This window comes from Pempheris klunzingeri, chromosome 11 (genome assembly GCF_042242105.1).
Source record: "Pempheris klunzingeri isolate RE-2024b chromosome 11, fPemKlu1.hap1, whole genome shotgun sequence".
Lineage (NCBI taxonomy): Eukaryota > Metazoa > Chordata > Actinopteri > Acropomatiformes > Pempheridae > Pempheris > Pempheris klunzingeri.
The window spans coordinates 8,838,868-8,858,506 of record NC_092022.1 but is presented as its reverse complement, the minus strand read 5'-3'; the positions used below and the strand labels follow the sequence as shown (position 1 = coordinate 8,858,506).

Genomic DNA, 19,639 nt, shown 5'->3' with positions numbered 1-19,639 from the left:
ACTGGTAGTACATTGTACCAAACAGGACAGCGTGGCAGACAACGAATCACCTGGAGTGAATGAATTAATCCTGAATGAATCAGCTCAAAGCATTACTTACATTTTGACAGTCCACACTGTTGTTGTCTTCATTTTCCACAAAGGAAAACATACGCCATCAGAATAATTTGAGAGATGCTGTAATCGCATGAACAAAGTTTTCTTTAGCAAGATGGGAGACCACAGAGTATTTGTGCATAAATGAACTGCACAAATGGCTGTTTGTACTGGCATTTCTGCATCACCTTGTATTATCTTGAAAAGGTAAACCAGCCATTTGTTTGATAAATCACATGTTTTATGCACCTGTTATTGAAAACATAAACACATTAAATATTTTATAACTGAGACCAAATTAATGCATATAGGCTGAGTTAACTGAGGCAATCTCATTGTTTTTATTTCCTCTCATCAGTAAAAGAACACACACTTTAAAGGCTTTATGAATACGACAAAATAAGTGCACTTTGGCACATTTAAAAGGGTACCGCTAGCAGAAATGCTGACAATCTCGATCATGTGGCTCAGAAGTGCACTGCTGGTATAAATCTTAAAAGACTTTGAAGGAAATTCAGGAAATGTATTTGGAGATCTCCTGCGACCCACATGTGGGTCATGACCCAGTCTCAGGAATGATTGCCTTAATACCACCCATGAGCCTTGGTCACTATTGTTATTGACATCATGCAAGCAGCCAAGCAGGAAAACCATTTACGACTGTTTCCTAGTTATAATCGCAGTTAGGAGACATGGGGAACTTCTCATGACTATTAAATCTCCCATTAAGGGAAAGACCTTAAGAAGAGTTCACAAAGTGGTGTCAAAATGGCTCCAAAGGTGACGTAACTTGTAGTTTAAGGAAAATAAAATCCAATATTAACACTCACACTGTCAAAATAACTATTTAAAACAAGGCTATACAGTCTACATAGTTTGTTTATATTTGTTTTTAGCGTGCTAACGAAACACTACAAGTAATAATATTACCACAATAAAATTAGTACATTTAGGGTAGATTCTCAATTATCCGGTGTGGCTACAGGACTTGCAGTGGGGGTTACCATTTTCACATAGTGGGTTAATGATCGCAAGTCATAACAACAAGGTGTGTTTCCATGTTTTTCTCATTCTCGTGCCATAGAGTGAATACAGGCTTTTGTACGCGGACTTGGACAAGAAAAAAATAGAAAAAGAACGAGAAAAATTGAACAGGACTTATAGCTTGTAAGCCTGAATTCACAATGTAACAATTTCTCTTCTCTGCTACATACCTTCTTTCTAATTCTTGTGAAAGGAACCTACAAAGTGTAGTTTCCTGTTTCATATATATTGATACTGTACAGCACCAAACAATGATTCTCCCTCTGCTGACTCCCAAAGCCACATTACTGGAAATGCAATTCGCCCTAACACACCAGAACTGGCTTGTCTGTGCACAGACTCATTGCATTTATATTATACTCTTTCCTCTGTAAGGTCCCAGAGCATTTGATATTATGAGGCTGGACTGATACAGACGGGCATCTCCAAAGCTTTGCAGAGGCTTTTCCTGCTCATATTCCCAATCTTTGTTTTTTTTTCTTTTCCTTTGTGTCTCTGCAACACAGCTCTCAGGCCAAAAGAGGGACTATTCAGACATTATTTATCTAGGTTAGTATTCCCCTCAACCAAGCTGAGGATGAATGAAAGCAATCCCTCTGTCTTTGATCCGCGGCCTCAGAATGTATTGTTGTTTAGTTTGTGGCGGTGAAGGCGGTGAAAAGCATCTTTTTTTTTTTTTTTTTCAAAAGCAGAGCTGGAATTTTTCTGTGTGAAGTCACACCACCTTGTGGCTGACTGCAGTGAAGAATTTCACTCTTTAATCTGGATCACTTCTCAGAATAAAACCTTCATGATTAATGTAAAGTCATTTATCCAAAAAAAAAAAGCTGAATATTATCTGGCTCCAGTTTCTCAAATGTGAGAATTCGTTACTTTTGTCCATTTTTTTTTAAAACTGTAAATTGCTTAACTTTTGGGTTTTGGACTCTTAGTTAGACGAAACAAACAATTTGAAGATGTCACCTTTGGATCTGGTCATTGTCCACATTTTCAAAGTTTTCATAAATCAAACACCTGAGCAGTTAATCAAAATAATAGTCCGCAGCTTAATTAAACCAAAAAACATTAGTTTTGGCCTTGGTTTATTTCAGTGTATCTTTTGTCCAGCAATTTGACGGCATTTTGAAAGGTGTGTGTGTGTATGCTCTCTCCCAGGCATGTCATCAGACTGGTACCCCAACCTGGACTGGTTGAAGGAGAGCTGCCGCATTGCTACCAGCTACAACTGGGCTGATGTAGACCTCTCCCCCTTTCAAGGTAGAACACATGCTGTACACACACACACACACACACACAGCTAAGAGTCCTGGTGCCATCAGTGTGAACAGCGTCTGAAACCAACACTGATAAAGCTGTCTACTGCAGCCTGTTTCAGCGCAGTGAGAATTGATAAAATGCTTATGATGCCGATCAGTTACTTTGATTAAACCATTATGATTCCTCTCTGTGCTTTCATATGCACTCGCCCTTGAGGCACAATATTATAATATCCAGTGTCATAATGGTACTGGCCTAATAAAAGTCATTATCCTGCATCTGAGAGGTTGCCACTCTCCGTTTCTGTCTTACACACAAACACACACCCATACGTGCACACACACACACACACATACACTTTCTCCCTCCCAATTGTATGATGTGAATAATCCAATTAGGCCGCGGCTCAGTAACAGCCTCTTATCACGGTCAGCGCACAAAGCCGGCAACATCCACACACGATGGATGACAACGGCCAGTCGTATTATAACACACACAGGCTCTGCTGTCTCTCTCTCTCTGTCTCTGTCTCTGTCTCTCTCTCTCTCTCTCGCTCGCCTGCTGCAGCGCTTGACCTCCCTCACACCGCCATAATGCCATCCTCCACCGTGTCTGGCTCACCTCCAAAGAGCAGGCACCGAGCCTTTCGTCTCTGTCGCCGCCAAACAAAAGCCATATGAATATGATTTTGGGGAATATCAGATGGCGGTTCGTTGAGTTGAAGCTTACATCTGTCTTTGTTTGACAAATTGAATAAATGAGAAAAGGAGATGTTGTACTTCAAGGTCTCGTTCTACATCGTGTCAAATGCGAACAGACAGCACATTCGTGACTGTAAAATCAAAGTGGGATCGTTATGCCCGATGTTCGCACTTATATGTGGCACATTCAGTTTTATTTTTCATTTGTTGGATGTTAATTTTATATAATTTGCTGTTTTCTCTGAGATGCTTTGAGTGTTTGTCATTGTAGACAGGTAAAGATTGTAGTATTTATGAACTTTATTTTCTAGTAACAATAGTGATCATGTTAGCCTGGTGTTTCATTTTGTTTTTCATATTCTCACACATCTTTAATCCTCCGAACATTAACCATGTAAATCCTGGACACCTACGACATGCACTGTTCACACTCACAGAACATTGTTTTATATTATTTTTAAGATCATGAGAAACCAGATGTGTCCTGTATATAAAGTGATGCAAAAGACATGTATAGCTTTAGATTTGGTGCCATAGGCAACGGCAGCTGGTTATTTACTGTAATATTTTACATTTAGGTGCCATGTATCTCATTAGTGAATGATTGTAACAGCCAAATATGGCAGGTGAAGATAATAAACAGTAAAATCAGAAATATAGATGTTCACTGAGTTTTTTTATCTAACTTTGAAACATTCAAGTTCAAGTTGTTGAAAATGATAAAACCTCCACAGTGAGTGACCGTCAGAGTCCATGTCTGCCTCCTCTGTCTGTCTGCCAGGCCTGAAGGAGAGCATGCGGCAGGCTGAGCTCAACAACTGGTCACTGGACGCCGCCCAGATTGCTGATCTGTGTTCCTCCATTAACCAGTTCTTCACAGCCACGGGGGTCATCCCCCCTCAGGGCGCCACCCACCCGCAACCTCAGGTCCAACACCCGACACCACCAGGAGCACCGCAGCACCCGGCTCAGCCGCACGGGGCGATGCACCCAAAGGCCAGCCAGCACAATCAGCACGGGCAACACAGCCAACACAACCAACACATCAGCACGGGTCAGTATATACAGCAGCGTTTCACACGTATTTTACTACATGCATTTGTTTCATTTAATTCTCTTACTGAAGTAAAAGTGTAAATACCACAATATAAAGATACTTAACCAAATTAAAAGTCCTGCCTTTTATTTTTAATTGCTAAATCTACTCAAACATTTATCAAACATAAAAATACTGATTTTGAATAAAAGTAGGACTTATTATGGCCATCAGGTAAAAGGTTTCTTAAATTTCTTTCATTTTATAGACTGAACGTATTTAATTGATTTAAAAAGCCACAATTTATGAGCTTATCTCACTTGTTACTCAAGATTTATGTAATAGTGAAAAATAAACAATATTTCCCTCTGAAATTTAGCGGAGGAAATGTATCACATCTCCTAAGTTTCAAATATTTAACCATTATCTCAATATTGTACTGAGAAAATGTCCTTAGTTTCTTCCAACCTATGACAGTAGACAGTCAGTTTCTTGTGATTCAGCAACATTTCTGCACTTGTTCTGCTGTGACGGGTGCTGCTGAATTACAGTCTCTCTCCTCACTGTGCCATTGTTTGCCCATTATAGATTTACAAGGGAATTATGGATGTTGCCAGCTTCATGGCAACTGGAGCAAAGATATGAAGACGAGGGGACATTTTACCAGTCGGAAATCCACTGAGTGACAGCACATTCTGCAGGATTTCTCAGGCTTAGCATAAGATAGCAGTAAAACTGTGTGAGCACATGATAGCAGCTCGTGTTCTGCGAAGACACATACGCATGTGTGAAAGTCGGGATACTAATCTGACAGTTAGTCATTGCCCTTTTGTCTGTTCTCCCACAGGGAACATGTACATGGACTCGAGACAGAGCATTTCCTCTCTTATGGGCCCACCAGGATACCCCCACATGCCTCCCATGAGCAACACAGCTCCCACCATGACAGGTGACTCCTCCAACGCTCTCTTAACAGGTCAGGAGGAGCACATAGAGTGTATATGTGTAGGCAGGTTTATAGGCATGCGAGTGTGTGTGTGTTTTTTTAGAATTTTGCCAGTGTTTTATCAGTATCAGTATTTAGTAGTGAGTGAGTGAGCGAGCTAGTGAAGTGTGTATCACAAGTAAACACAGCAAAGTAACCGGTACAATTAAACGGGTAGTCCAGCCATTTAGTATTGCACTTCTATAAAGTGTAGGTGTGGTAGGACTCAAAAGAGACTTTAAAAGATTTTTAGAAAGAATGATTAAGTTTGATGCTGCAGTGGCTACTTGATCCTGACTTCTAGTCATTTGTATGGGTCAGATTCTAAAAACAGAGGATCCTACTTTTCCTATGACACAAGAGATGCCACTTGTAATTGTCTTATATGACAAAGCTCTTCCAGTGCTATTTTCACAGGCCAAGTAGTACTAACCATGTGTAGTAAACTGATAGTCATGTCTTCATGTATTTGTGAGACAAACAGTTTTTACAGAAATTAATTATGAAGATGTAAAATTTGGTTTCAAACATTAATTCAGTCATCTAATCCATGAAATGCTAAGGTTTTGTGACAAGCATCAAAACGTTTTTTGACATGATCAGGAGCCAGAGAATTTTCTCTCACCACTAATTCAGTTACCGGCAGTGACACAGCAGTAGCACTAAAATGCCCCTGTGTGTGTAACAGTATCTTTTAATATTAAAGCTTCTGCTCTCGTTCCATGTTCAGGCCATCTCAGCCAGCTGAGCCAGCAGCAGCAACAACACAGGCTGCCTCTGGGACACTTCCAGGTGAGACGCATGCTCACTGCAGACGACATCCAGGACGACTTCGACTGGGACTCCATCGTCTAAACTAAGCTGTTGGTGGAACAGAAAGGTGAAGAGAGAGACTGGGAATGAGGGAGTACATGTGCTGACAGGTGAGGTATGGAACTGGTTGACGTGCTACTTTCACCCGTGTGAAAATAAACAGAAGACAATCCAACAGAAAACAGAACGGAAAGTCATTTTTTCTGATCTTGCTGGCCTTTTTTTCTGATACAAGTGGATGGTGAGTCTAAAGACAATCATTTAAAAAAAAAAAAAGAAAAAAAAAGAGACTTACACGGGATTGGACCAAGCCAAGATGTAAAACACACATCGTCCGAAGCAAATGGACGCCTGAAGCTCTCAGAACTGTCTCAGTGCCAACAGGGTTACCAGTCGCCAAAGTGTTGTCAAATTGTCTGTGCTTTGTTTAAATCTTTTTTTGTTTCTTGCTACAACTTGCGTCCCATTTCTGCAAAGTTTCAGCACCTGTGCCTGAAATGAATAGAAAAACTTGTCCTCTCCAAACTCTCATAATAATAATAAGAATCATTTGGCCTGTCTGACACACACGTTCAGCAGGTCTGTTTCATCCTCCTTGTAACATTTTTTGTTCAACTTAATTCAACTACAGTTTGAAGGAGGGTTTTTGATGAAAATAATGATGGTGTACCTGTTCAACTTGAATCAGTAATGGTCGAGTGGAGCACCACCTGCTGGGTAGAACAAGCACCATATGGCATCTATTGCCTAAAAAAGTTCTATGCACCACAATCTGCTCTTTATTTATCTTTTCTATCCCATTGGACACCTTCTAAAACTTTTCCATTCATTTTATCATTTTAAATTCATTACTGCGTGTGTGGGGAACCGTCCATAGTGCCATGTTCTCAGGGTGTTACAGTCATATACCATGCCAGACCAACACAAAGCCATTTACATCTCCGTATGTGAGGTTACTGCGTGTTGTGCGGTGCTGTCAGTGTTCACTTCCTGTTGGCGAACAGCGAGCCTCGTGGTGACTGTGGTCAAAAAGTTTAAAATCTTCATTTGTCACCTTATAAGCTACCTGATATAAAATACTGTGGAATAAGCTTTTCAGTAGCTCAAACAACAGCCACTAATTTAAATGAAAATGAGACGCTGGCTAGACTTGGACTTTGTCAACAGTAATATGTCGTTTTCTGAGATATAGTTAAGTTTTTCAAGGTTTTATGATTTTGGGAAAGTGCATATCACTCATGACCAGGCGGTGAAGGTCGGCCGTGATTTCAAGATGCCTCATTTAGGAGACGACGAGCAGTTTTTGCACAACACCAAACTTGATAGCATCTAGTGAATGAAAGAAATAAAAGAAAACGGTGAACATTTTATTTCTTTGTTTCAAAAGACATTTAAAAAATAATAGATCAGCAAAAGAGCAAGGTCTAAACAAAAGTTTCAAATGCTCAACGTTTTTTTACTGTGATGTTTAATTTTGTCTGTGTGTACAAGTGTGTATAGTCCTCTGATTTCCTTTAGCATACAGCTCCTTACAGCTCAAAAAATATACATAAGAAAACAAGTAATTTGTTTGTATTAAGTGGGTACACAGTGAAACATGGGACCTTAAAGTGCCCTTTGGTTTGAAAGATCTCAGTGATTGTTCGAATGGTCAAAACAAGGTCTCACTGTAGAAAAAAAAAGAAAAATACTCTTTATTATTGCCATTAAATGCTGTATTACAGTGACCAGCATATATATCTCGTATGTTTGTGTGTTGTTGTCCTTGTAAATAACAGTATGTTATTCCTATGTTTGCCCTTGAAAAACACAGACTGATAAAAAGAAAACAGCAAATGGAGAGAAAGTATTTTGTTATTTGTCTTTCAGGAGACACAGTATGTACATACCGTCAGTATATTGTAAATAAGTGATAAAAAAAAAAAGATTGGCATTGGCGTTTTGTGTGTCATAAATAATCTGTGTATGGCGATTCAGCAGTTACAATCTGTTTCAGTGTTTATTAAAATGTCATTGACCATTTTTACTGCGCTAACCTCGCATCTGCTGTCCTTATTTCATCAGCTGTTAGCATATCTGAATTAACAGTCCTATAAAAACCTCTAAATGATGCTGGATGAGTTGCTGTGTTATACCTGACTCTAAATCTACAACGCTGCTCCAGTCTTTTAAAGTTTGTAAAAATTTGAATATGAATTTTCAGGTCGAACAAAAAAAACAAAAGTCTTAGTTTTATGTTATTGAGAGACCTTTTTCCTCCTTGGCATTGTGCTGTTTTGACCCTCATAGCTTGTTGTCCAACAGGTGTCAGCCTAGTGCCAAGCAACAGTTTGTTTGCCCTCCATCACATGTAAACTCAGCAGACCACCCATGCTTGCCTGTGTGAAAGTCACACAATGTTCTAACTGTATTTACGGCTCCTTTTCACTCGGAAAACCTGTTGAAAAAGCTGTTCTCGCTTGCTACTGTCTGTCAGCCGCAGATGTGCTCAGCCACTTTTAGACTGATGATTTAACAGATCAATAGAGACGCATTACAGATGCTTGTTTCATTCACTGTTTGCTTTTTAATTGTTAAATACTGTTAAATATTGTGACAGGTAACATCTGGTGAAGCTGTGTTCTATCGCAGGCACTTTCTTGGCTCTTAACTCTGTGATTAAGGCGGCTCACAGCTTTGTTTACATCTCGCTCCATTCATTCAGAAAGCACTTATAAAGCTTGTTGCTTTAGCTTTCTAACTGTATAAACTGGCCAGTGATAGTTCAATGTCCATGTTTTGTCTTGCTAAATTCATTAACAGTCTGTTTATCAGTTTTTCCGAGTGTGTATTTATGTGTGTGAGTGTGCGTGTGCTGCTCATATTGCAGGGTTTGCGCTCATGAGGGACCACCTTACTGCCCCGATCCAGACGCCCTCCTCCCAGCCCAACCTGCCCCTTGCTCCTCAACCCGCCCAGCCCACCACCAGTACCAGCACCCCTCCTCCACTCTGAGCTCACTTACTCAAACACACTCTCTTTTCTCTCTCCTGCTGTGTGCCAGTCCCTCTCTCTCCCTTTACTTCCTCAAAGTGACCAGAACTCCTCTCCTCTCTCTTGTCCTCTCTACATCCCTCCACCACTCTTTTTCTTACTCCTCCATCTGTGAGAGTGACCAGCCCCGGCTCGGCCCGCTCGCCTTCACCTCCACAAGTTAAAAGGATCTCAGGCTGCTGTTTTTCCAAACTTCTCCTGAAGACTTTATTTTCATTCTTGACCTTCTTTTGGTCCTCAACCCTTCCCCTCCGGAGAGGCTGATTGGTGTGTGTCTGGCGTGTGCGCAGCGGTGTGTGCAGGGCTCTGGTGTCGTGCTCTTTGCCCTGTGGGAGTCCCTAAAGGTTGTGACTGAAGGAGAAACATTTCCACCACGATGAATGTTCAGCTGCTGCTCCTGTTGGCCCTGGTTGGCCCTTTCTGTGCCTTCACACATGCAAGTAAGTGAACTCTCCGTTATCACCGTCCTGCTGTTAGCACACTGTGTCCTCTCGCTCCCTCTACTACCTCCATGTGCCCACACCACACCACACCACTCTTTGTCTGTTTTAATCCCTGCTGAATGAACAATAACTCTCTGAAGGCTGGTTTCAGGAGTAAATTAAACTACAGTTCTATTTGTATAGTCATTAATTAGTTCTTCAGTTCAAATAATTATCAACACTTTACGTACTTTTTCATGTTTTAACTGTTAAGTCATTACTGAAAACTGCCTCTGACAATTGTCCGGCCCATATGTTCCACCTTAGCTGAGAATCAGTCTGATGGAAAAGCAAAACTTTGGTTGAAGGTGTTAATTTAACAAAGAGAGGGCAACTCAAATTGGATAGCTGCTGTTGATTTTAACAGATAACCCTCTGTCTGTGTCTCTCATTTTCACACTACCAAGTTTGATTTGCAGACATGAGGGAGAAATGTGATGTAATAGCGGCAGCTCTGCTGCCTCGTGTCTGTAAATTCTTGGCACTGGCTAAGAGAAGAAAGGAATATCCTTTGGAAGGCTCCCAAAACGGCGCTCATACACAGGGAGGGATGGAGGGGGGCTGTAAACTGTAACATACACCGTACACATTTATCTGAAAGCTTATCCGCTGTCTCCTCTCACTTTACTCCTGATTCTCACATTTCTCTCTCACTGCAACTGCTTTCTCCCTTTTTCCCTGATTTTCTCTTAGCATCACTGCTTTCTCTTGCCTCTCCTTCTCTCCCTATATGTATGTTTTAACATTTCTTCCTTTCTTTCTGCTTCCTTCCTTTGATTTGACCAACAGTGTTTGCCCAGGGGAAGCAGCAGGCACGGGGGTGTGGCTGAAGCCTGAGGGAACTGTAGGGCAGGGCAGGGCTGGTTTGCGTGTGTGTATTAATAGAGAGAGGCTCTATATTTAAGAGGGTCATATGGATGAGAGAGGAGCAAGGGACGGGAAGAGAGAGAACACCCGGTATGTGATGAGCTTTAAGAGGCGCCCCACCCTCTTTTACCCGCGTGTTGTTAGACCATGCGGCGCGCCACCCCTTGGCATTTACCCATCTTTGGTGGGGTATCAAGCTTTACCACTTAACCCCCCTCGCCCCTTCCCACTCCACCCCCCTCGTCCTGTCTCTTAACAGCCCTCCGCCTTTCTCCAACTCTCTGCCCCGTTCCCCTGTTCCAGCTTGATGAGTCTGGACCCCGGGGGACAGGGTTGGTGTAGATACGGGGGGGGGGGGGGGGGGGGGGGGGGGGGGGGTAGAGAGGGGCTGGGTCTATTTTTAAACAACAACCTTTACCGGTCAGAGACGACGTGCCTGCCTCATTTCCATGGAAGTTTACTCTGAAAAGTCCTAACTATCAGAATCTTTCTCAACTCAGCTGTCTCCGTTTTCCGAAGGAAATGGGGAGCGAGGAAAATGGCTCATTCCACATCTTTGCATCACAAATGGGGTCTTTTAACTCCCTCGCTCCTGCTCACTTAACTAGCAAACCCCATGTATCCTGTAAAACCCTCCACCTCCTCCCTCACACCGCTGCCTCCCCCCCCCCCTCCTCCGGTCTCCTTCTTAATGAGTTTTGTCTGCCTCTCTGGGCCTATCACATCTGGCAGCTGAAGGGAGAGGTCAATGCCCTTTGTCCGTGCCCACTTCTAGAAATGACTCAAATGTTGCGCTCGTACTCCAAATATGAGACACATGCCGGTAAAGAGGGACTGTGAGGAAGGAGCTCTTCTCACGTCAACTGAGTATATAAAAAAAAAAAAACAGTTCAGTCATACTTCCAAAATTTTCCGCAAAGAGAAAGAAACATCTGTTTATGGAAAGGAGCCTGAGGCCAATTTGGCCGGGACTAAGCCCAATCCCTGATGGCTCAAGACTGTAGCAGGGCTTCAGAGTATGGCCCAAACGTCCCTGGGGAGTGTTTTTTTGTGTGTGTGTCTCTTCTGTGAGCACTGACACAAATGTCTCATATCTCTAGCACCTACGTGTGCTGCAGGGTGAGACATGGTGCAGGAGAAAGAGAAAAAAGAGCTGCTGACTAAGGAACACTTACACAACTGGGTGGGTGTTTTATGATGTGGGAGTTGGATTTGAAGGTTAGCAAGATTAGAAATACATTACATAGCTTGCTTGATGAAATTGTTGGTTGGAGATGATGTTTAGTTTAGTAGAAAAGGAGAAAGTTCGGAGGCGTGATTGATGTGAGTGATGCCACAGCACAATCTGTTTATTTTGTGATCTCTGCAGTGGTTTTATGTTTTATGCCCTGATTCATTGCATTTCAGGAATTTAATCAGACCTGTTAGGCCAAAGATTAAAGGTCCAGTTGATGTACTGCAGGTCTGGGCCAGTTTCTGCCCCTGGCAATAGAGGCCAGATGGGACCCGCTGCATGTCCTCCTATCTAAGTGAGACCAGGAGGGGAAAAAATCCGTTCCTCATTGTCCTGCGTCTGTGATAAGAATGGCTGAGAATATTCCACTCCAGCCTGGCTCCTGCTTCAAATCCCCAGTTTGCAGTGCATGGCGCACCCCAGCGTCTCCACAGCTGACTCCTACTGGTCGAGCGGGGGAGGTTACACCGTACCATGTCTCACAGTAGTGCAGTAAGATGGGCAGGCCGCCTATCTCGCTCACATTTCCCTCCTCCAGCGCCGCAAAAACATTCCTGGGCTCCAAAGGTGGACACACTCACACTCCCTCACACTGTCTGCATGGACCCTCTCCCTCCTACACAGGACTGTGAATTAGTAGCTCTCTCTCTCACACACACACACACACACAAATGGGGGGCCTCAGTGACAGCTGATTGTGATCGTAATGGATGGAAGCTGCTACTCCCTCCTTTCCTGTCTCACACTGTATATCGTGGTGTTCCTCCGTCACTCTTTTACTCTCTCTGGAGGTTTATTTATGCCAGGCAGGAGTGAAGCCCCACATGGAGACTTTCTACTGTGCTCCTTTACCACTTCTACTACTTGTAACTCCTTTTGCCTGCCTGTCTATTACGCTCCATCTCCCTTCCCCTCCTTGTATACCTACATCCCTTCACCCAACATTTTTTGAGGGAAATTTAAAAACCAGTCAAAGGCTAACACTTATTTAAATTATTTTCTGGAACCATTTTTACAGACTGCATCATCACTTGTTTCCTACTTGTGGTTACCTGCTGTGTTATTTTCTTGTTGTCCATAAACTTTTGTGCTCGGCTTAACTTTTAACGAGTGAGAAAAGTCAAGTGAGAAAATATGTTATGTAATTTTGGCGAATCAATACCCTTTCATACCAGTCTTCGGCTGAGACAGCCATACGTTTACATACACATAAACACATGCTGTATGAACTCACTGGCACTTGCTGACGCTTGTTAACTGGCAGGATGATTTCAGGCTGTTTCATGCTTCACATGGAAATGGATGCGAGAGAGCACATGTGGTCAACATGATGTAATCCTGGGTAAAACGACCTGGGCGCACCACTGAAAATCTGGAAGAATAAGGAGAGCGCCGCAGTTACGTAAACGTTTCTCAGTCTGGGTTTGAAAGCATGAAAAAGAAGCTGGTGTTGCTTCCAAATGCGGTGCATTTACGTGCTGAGGGGTGTGTCGAGCTGAGTTTCCTCGCAATGCCCCTTGAGCTCTGAGGTTTTAATGTGTCTGGTCATCGTTAGACACATGAAAACTGTGAGTGTCAAGATACACAAAGGCATGACTGAGCTTACATGGTGCTCACATATCTAGAGAGACCCACACTCAAACCCCTGTGTTGGTAGAAATCCCTCTTAGCTTTAGGGGTCCTGCTCTGCATCGGCCCCTGTGCTCCGATCCCCCCCCCCGAGGATTAACAGAGGGTCACTTACATACTTGCAAACCACTACACACAGACGCATACCGTGCTGTAAGCAAACCAGCAAACTAGAGACAGACAATGTTCACATGAAATCAAGCAGCAGAAGGGACACGGGGCTGTTCCCCAGCCGTTCCCTCAGAGCCACCCCCCCCCACCCCACCCTTTTGCTTTCCCTCTCTTTCTTTCTCTCTCTTCCTCTCCGGGGATTCAGCCCTCTCAAAGGTTTCAGCAGCAACAAACCTATCCTTAGGGAGTGGCAGGGTCACGGAGAGGAAGACGAACGAGAAGTAGATTAAAAGGAAAAGAGTGGAGAAGGGATGTAGACCGTAACAGTCTTACTGTGTTGCTCACTAATGCAGCTGTATTTAGGATCGTCACCACAGTGGGGAGGAAATACTACTCAGAGCTAATTGTGGGAACTGTACACATAATGAAGCAATTGTTGGAGGAGGTTGCGGGGGCGATTACACATAGCGTACGACCATACTCTGTGAAGCACAGACCATTTTATCATCGCTTACAGACGTTCCAAACAAACAGTCCGAGTCGCCTTTTGAAAACCCCCTTTGGTTCTCTGCTGCAGTGAGAACAAATGTTTTGTTATATTTACCCCGCCTGTTGCTAATGAACACGCTAGTCAACACAGGACTAGGAATAACTGCACGGGTTGTTAAACAAGTCCAGCCATTCAGAGTTATTTTTACCCTTGTAAAGTATTCTCTATTATTTCACGTATTTAGAACAATTTGAGAAAACAAAGATGGAGACAGCATGATGTCAGGCCCTAAGTTTAGAAAACTCACAAAGAAGCTAATTTCTGCTCTCTAGAGTAAGAAAGTTTTGAGGGAGAAGAGGATTTAAATGGACTTTTTTTTTCTCCAAACAATTTCAGGCCAACATCTTGTCAGTGGAAAGTTAACTGTAGACCGTAATTTTAGTGCCACACTGAAATCTACCTCCTTAATTTTGAAGCAGTGCTGTCCAGGATAAGCTTTCAGTTGTGGCTGGGAGGATGTTGAACGTTGGGAGATGGAGTTAGGGTTATTGGAGGGAAATGATTAGGTTGAACCGAGACTGCTTCATAGTCCAGACCTTGATGAAAGACACAAGGATAAATACATGTCTTTGTACAGTTGCTAAATGCAAAATAGGAGCCTCCATTTTACTGCAAGCACAGACAGTCTTGATCTCTGACAAAACTTGACTTCAAAACTTGATAGTGGACAACAATAATACATATCTCTATGAATAAAGAGAGAAAAACAAAAGTTATACATGCTTTCAGAATACATGGCTAGCAGTTCCTCAGTCCACCGTTACTCCAAACCTCCCTAAGAAGATTTAGACCCTCCTGAGATTATCTTCAAAAAACTGCTGTCAACTGACAACTGATTTCATCCATTCTCACATGATCAGGCGTTGTCCCTGCAATCCCCTCAATGACTGCACATGTTACGTGGCTGAGGGTTAACAGGCCTTCCCGCGCCCTCCTCTCATGCAGCAGTTCCCTCCACAGGAAATGAGGCAGAGGATGTGGCATGCCAGTGTGCTAGCACGGAGCCTTAAAGACAGGATGAAGGGGGGATGTAGATTTTATGAAGTCACGGGGTGTGGTGGTCACGCTGTCACGGTAGCCATGTGCATGGGAGGAGTGTTAGGACAGAGTGTGACAAAGAAGAAAGTCATCACACCATCATGCCAGAGATGAATCTAAACATTTATCTTGTCTGTTTCTGACTTATTTCAGTGCCCATTCTGACAGATGGTCTTTTCTGTTTCAGTTGCCTTTCAGTCTTGATACTAATTTATTGTCTCTTTATATAATTGGATTGTTATAAAGTTCTCATATTGAGATATAATAATAAAGTTCACAGATAATCCATAGATAAATCCAAGTTAATCACAACAAGTTAAATTTCAGCAAATTTGTCATAGTGTCAAATTTAAAATAAAAGATGCTCTTTGAGAAGATCACAGGCCTTTGTGTTCGAGTACAACTAAAGAACATTTACATTTTGCCCATTCTACGTAAGGGAGTTTCTCCACAGCACCATGTGGACTGCATAACATATGGAAAATACAATATACATATATACAATTGCAACAAAAATCCTCTACAAAAGCAGCTCCACATTCACAGCAGCTTATTGTATTCCTACATTTATGCTTGTGTGTAAAACCATCTGTGGTCTCTAATTGCTCTCCTCAGGCCCCACAGAGCTCCCTGTGGATGATGCGTTCACTGAGCCCATAGCAGACACAGCTGAGGCTACCGAGGTTCCAAAAGAGGACTTTACTGTTGTCACTGGTCCTCCTGCAACTGAACCAGCTGTGTCCGCTGACGAACTCGCAACAGAAACCGTCACCGAGGCTCCTTCCATCTTGGTCAACACTGAGGAGGCTGTAGTTGAGACAGAAGGCCCCGCTGCTGCTGCTACTACAGCATCAGAACCCCTCATCACTGACGCTCCTGCTGTGGAGACCGAAGCCCCCACTGAGGCAGCAGATGCTGAGCCCCAACCAGTGGTGACGGAAGCCCCTGAGTCAGAGACGAATGAAGAGGTGGTTGTTGAAGACGACACAGAGGGTGAGGAACATGTGATGGATGGATGCTGGGGCAGCGTAAAGGTGGTCAGTTTGAACTCAGGCGTTATTATCGACTGATATGATGCTACACAAACTCTGTGATCATAATGTGAAAGTGTAACTGTTTTGGAGAGCTAGAAGCGGTTCTCAGAGGTTATTAATAATCTCATAGATAGATGTGGCATTTGATTCATTCGTAGTGTCAAATTACCCATGAAACTTACTATGCCTTCACTGGTCTACACATACCATGAAAAATAGTGTTATCAAAAGCAAACTGAAGTCGGGGAAAAAATAACATACTCTTGTCTTTCTGTCCCACAGCGGGTCTTAGTTCTGGCCAAGTAGTTGGAATCGTGATTGGCGCTCTTTTGGCAATGGTCATTGTCATCGCCGTGGTGATTGCGGTGGTGAGGAGGATGGGCAAATACTCGTAAGTAACTCCCCTCTACTGGTGGATGCACATTCACACACTGAATCCATGTGAATGCAGATAGTTATATTAATGTTGTTCAGTGAGTCAACACCTCTGGCTTCCTCTAAATATGGAGTGAAACAGCATGAGCTTTTAGTCATCACTGACACATCCTATGATGGAATAACACAGGCAGTGATGTAATGGCTTTTGGAGAGAGAGAGTTGCTCAGTGTGATAAGATGGCCTCGTGTGCCCAACACCAACTGCGTAGCATTTCGACCATAATTGGTCTCCACTGTTAAACATGTTTGAAAGTCAACCTTCCCTCGTGAGAGTAACAGAGGTTTCATCGAAGTGACAGTATTCCCATGGACCACACCCTCCACTGTGAGAATACTGTCAGCTGCATGTCTTGCTAATAATGAATTTTTCTTATGTCACAGGCCTGCCAAGAACAAAAAACCTGCAAAAAAAGACAGCACTGTGGTTTCTGTAAATTCCTCTACTTGATTCTTTCAGTTAATCATTTTAACCCCTTGCCCATTGTGATTCTAATTCGCAGATGTGTAACAGATGTCTTTTCCCCCAAAACAACTGACAAATGCTTGTTGCTGCTTTTCGCTGACACGCAGTCCCATGGCCCTAGGAGGAAAATTGGGCATTCATGGTGTCAACTGGCTGTATTTGGCCTCTAAATTAGCTTGTTTATTGACTCAGTGTCTGCCTACGTGGCCAATGGTCATCAAGCAGATTTTTTTTGTTTTTTTCCTTCTTTTTCTTTTTTTTAAAAGCTTAATTTGATCCCTAGAAACAGAGGACTTGTGTTTGTCAGAAGTTGAGCAGCAACACATAGTTTTTAACGTCTGTTTGGTTTTCTAATTATCAGTCTATCTCTGGTCTATTTTATTATTTGCTGTTTATTTCACAGTACATCGTCTTGAGATCTCGCTGACCTAAGCTACAGTCTAAAAGGGGTCCAAAAACTAATCTTGTCAATTCCCAAGAAACCTGGCTTTAAAACAAAATGCCTCCCTTTTAAAAGTTTTGATAAACACACCTCTTGTGTAAACCTTTTGTTGTTTCTTTTATTGACCTACATATTTAATCTTTTAATTAAATCTACAAGCTATCAGCTTTTTCCACCACCCATTTTGTTTTCAGTGTTCATGTGTCCTCATAATGGAGAAATTAATTTTACACCATGAAATGACACTAAACAAAACAAGTGCACAGATTAATTAACTTTACACTAGGTTGAAGCGCAGGTACTGTAGATACAATAATCCTCCTTTTTCAACCGCTGACTGACTCTATCTCTTTTGATCCCACAGCCCTTGAGGAAAAAGTCGGCCAAGCAGCAGGAGCGCCCAAAGTTCTGGAAATTCTGAACTACTGAGCTGTGACGTCATTTCCGATCATGAAAACAAGCACGACACCAGAACTAAACTAATCTAACCAGGACTCCAGGACACTGTTGCCAAAAACGACGGGGAGGGAGGCGTGTGTGTGTTTATGTATGTACTGTATGTATGTGAGACAAGAGGGGTACATGGCCAAACATCCTCACCTCTCCCGTTACCTCCCTGAACCCCAGGAGCCGCTGATATAAAAGGCTCTGTGCTCCCCTACTCCCTCGGAGAGAACAAAACAAGGTGACGGCAGGATGTCACACAGAATTTCAGGCCTTTTCAAATGGATTTTGTTAAAAAAAAGAGAGAGGGGGGGGGGAATAAATGTAGGGGATTATCTGACATCTAAGGGTAAAATCTCTCTGGTTTAAAGAGGGACTGATTTAGATTTGCATGGAAGTTTGAGAGGACATAAAAATGGAAAATAGCCTACTGACAAAAATAAAGGAAATTAAACACACAAGGAAGGTGGGAGCAGGAAAGAAAGCAGGAGAGACTGTAACAAATTCCACAGGATGTATATACAATGCAAGGGGACTACATAGTATACAGCTAATGACTTTCTCATATGTTGTAGTTGCATAGGCTAGCATTTGATATGATGGAATACACAGTACATACAGGCAGCCGTAGGCTATTCTTGTGGCTAACAGACCTTTAAAGCATCCCTGAGCACCAGTTAAAACATTATCTCATGTAGCCAGAATCCTTGATATGTTGGCCAACTGTATGAAGCACCGTGTGCAGAAGTTGTTTGACATAACATTCATGAGCTCTGAGCGCTATCATGGGGCTAACAGAACAGAAAAGGCACCCTCATTTGCAAGAGTAACGTGACATTCTGCCCACTTTAACACTGACATATAAAAACCTAATACATATCTGTGAAATTTAGCAGAAGGGTTTGTGCCACTGTCTCTGGTGTTCTCTAGGTAGTTAGGAGGATTTTAACTTTTGAAGTGCATTATTAATGTGAATTGACTGTACTTTTCTGCCACCCATTCCAAAAAGAACAGCTTTGATGACTTCTGGCTTGTTCCTAATGAAGGCTTACACACAGTCATTGGTTATTAGCCATAGTGATAGCATTGTCTTGACAATGTGTCCGTAGTACTTCTGTCGATAGTTAGATTACCAGAACAGCCATCCAGTCTTCAAATTGGACTAACCCCAGATTGTGTACACACGATGACATTTTATAGTCGCACTTAGTTTTAGTGCACAGTGTTAGGCAGTAATGCCCTTCTTATTTTTGCAATTGTAAGTGTGCTAAATGGGTGTACAAATAATGAAGTCTCAGCTTAGCTCTGCTTGCTTTACAAATTCGTTTAATATGTGCACTGAATGAGTGATGTAATGTTTAATGGCTTTAGACACTGCAAAAGTTTGCAACGACATGCGTTTGTTTCCTCCCTTCTGCTTTGCCACATATTATCAGTTCTAGGTCTTTAAATTGTGCCATCTGATTTGTTTGAACCCTTTTAATTTAATTGCAGTGTTTTTGTTCATATTGTTTCAATAAAAAACTGAAAACACTCCATGAAATATTGAATTTGTTAACTGAAACCTCTCTTTTCTCCATGAAAATATCTCTTTTTCAAATATGTCCGTATTGTCCGACATGTTTCTTATCAATTAGATGACGTAGTTTCCATGGCAACGCCCTAAAAGTCAACACATTCTTGAGCAGCTCTGTTTTCAGTCTTGAAACAGGCCAAAATACTTGTGACAGTTAAAATCTCATGACACACTTTTTTATTTTTTATTTTTTTAATTTCCAAGCGCAATTCACACTAAGCATTAACAAGCTTCCACATGAGCAGCATGCAGTGCACTCTGATTGGCCCGTTTAAGTAATGCTTCAAATTTAAAAAAAGCAGCAAACAGCACCAAATATGGAGGAACATATGGCCTCGAACCGTTGAGTCGGTTGAGACCTCTGACA

At 42.3% G+C, this 19,639-nt stretch overlaps 2 protein-coding genes across 3 annotated transcripts in view; both read left to right on the top strand.

Annotated features, from left to right (window-relative positions):
* LOC139209297 (forkhead box protein J3-like) overlaps positions 1-6,421 on the top strand; it is a 57,677-nt gene extending 51,256 nt beyond the window's left edge. The window contains exons 10-13 of the mRNA XM_070838945.1: positions 2,296-2,397; positions 3,880-4,152; positions 4,982-5,110; positions 5,850-6,421. Coding sequence (XP_070695046.1) covers positions 2,296-2,397; positions 3,880-4,152; positions 4,982-5,110; positions 5,850-5,974 — 629 coding nt within the window. The 3' untranslated portion in view covers positions 5,975-6,421. The remainder of the gene's footprint in view (positions 1-2,295; positions 2,398-3,879; positions 4,153-4,981; positions 5,111-5,849) is intronic.
* A 2,515-nt stretch (positions 6,422-8,936) lies between these two features.
* On the top strand, positions 8,937-19,229 carry pdpn (podoplanin). Of its 2 annotated transcripts, XM_070840331.1 has the most exons (5): positions 8,937-9,405; positions 15,492-15,869; positions 16,193-16,301; positions 16,729-16,777; positions 17,617-19,229. In XM_070840331.1, the coding sequence occupies exons 1-5, from the start codon at positions 9,342-9,344 to the stop codon at positions 17,671-17,673; spliced, it is 657 nt and encodes a 218-aa protein (XP_070696432.1). In that variant the 5' UTR covers positions 8,937-9,341; the 3' UTR covers positions 17,674-19,229. The 2 variants fall into 2 exon arrangements, with proteins under 2 accessions (XP_070696432.1, XP_070696433.1); XM_070840332.1 differs by lacking the exon at positions 16,729-16,777.
* Positions 19,230-19,639: the final 410 nt, after the last annotated feature.

Bases quoted from the DNA above. Each gene is read 5' to 3' on its own strand.
- pdpn (XM_070840331.1), top strand. From the start codon at position 9,342: ATGAATGTTCAGCTGCTGCTCCTGTTGGCCCTGGTTGGCCCTTTCTGT. The intron at 16,302-16,728 runs GTAAGTAACTCC...CTTATGTCACAG, and splicing joins AGGAGGATGGGCAAATACTC to GCCTGCCAAGAACAAAAAAC. The intron at 16,778-17,616 runs GTAAATTCCTCT...TTGATCCCACAG, and splicing joins AAGACAGCACTGTGGTTTCT to CCCTTGAGGAAAAAGTCGGC.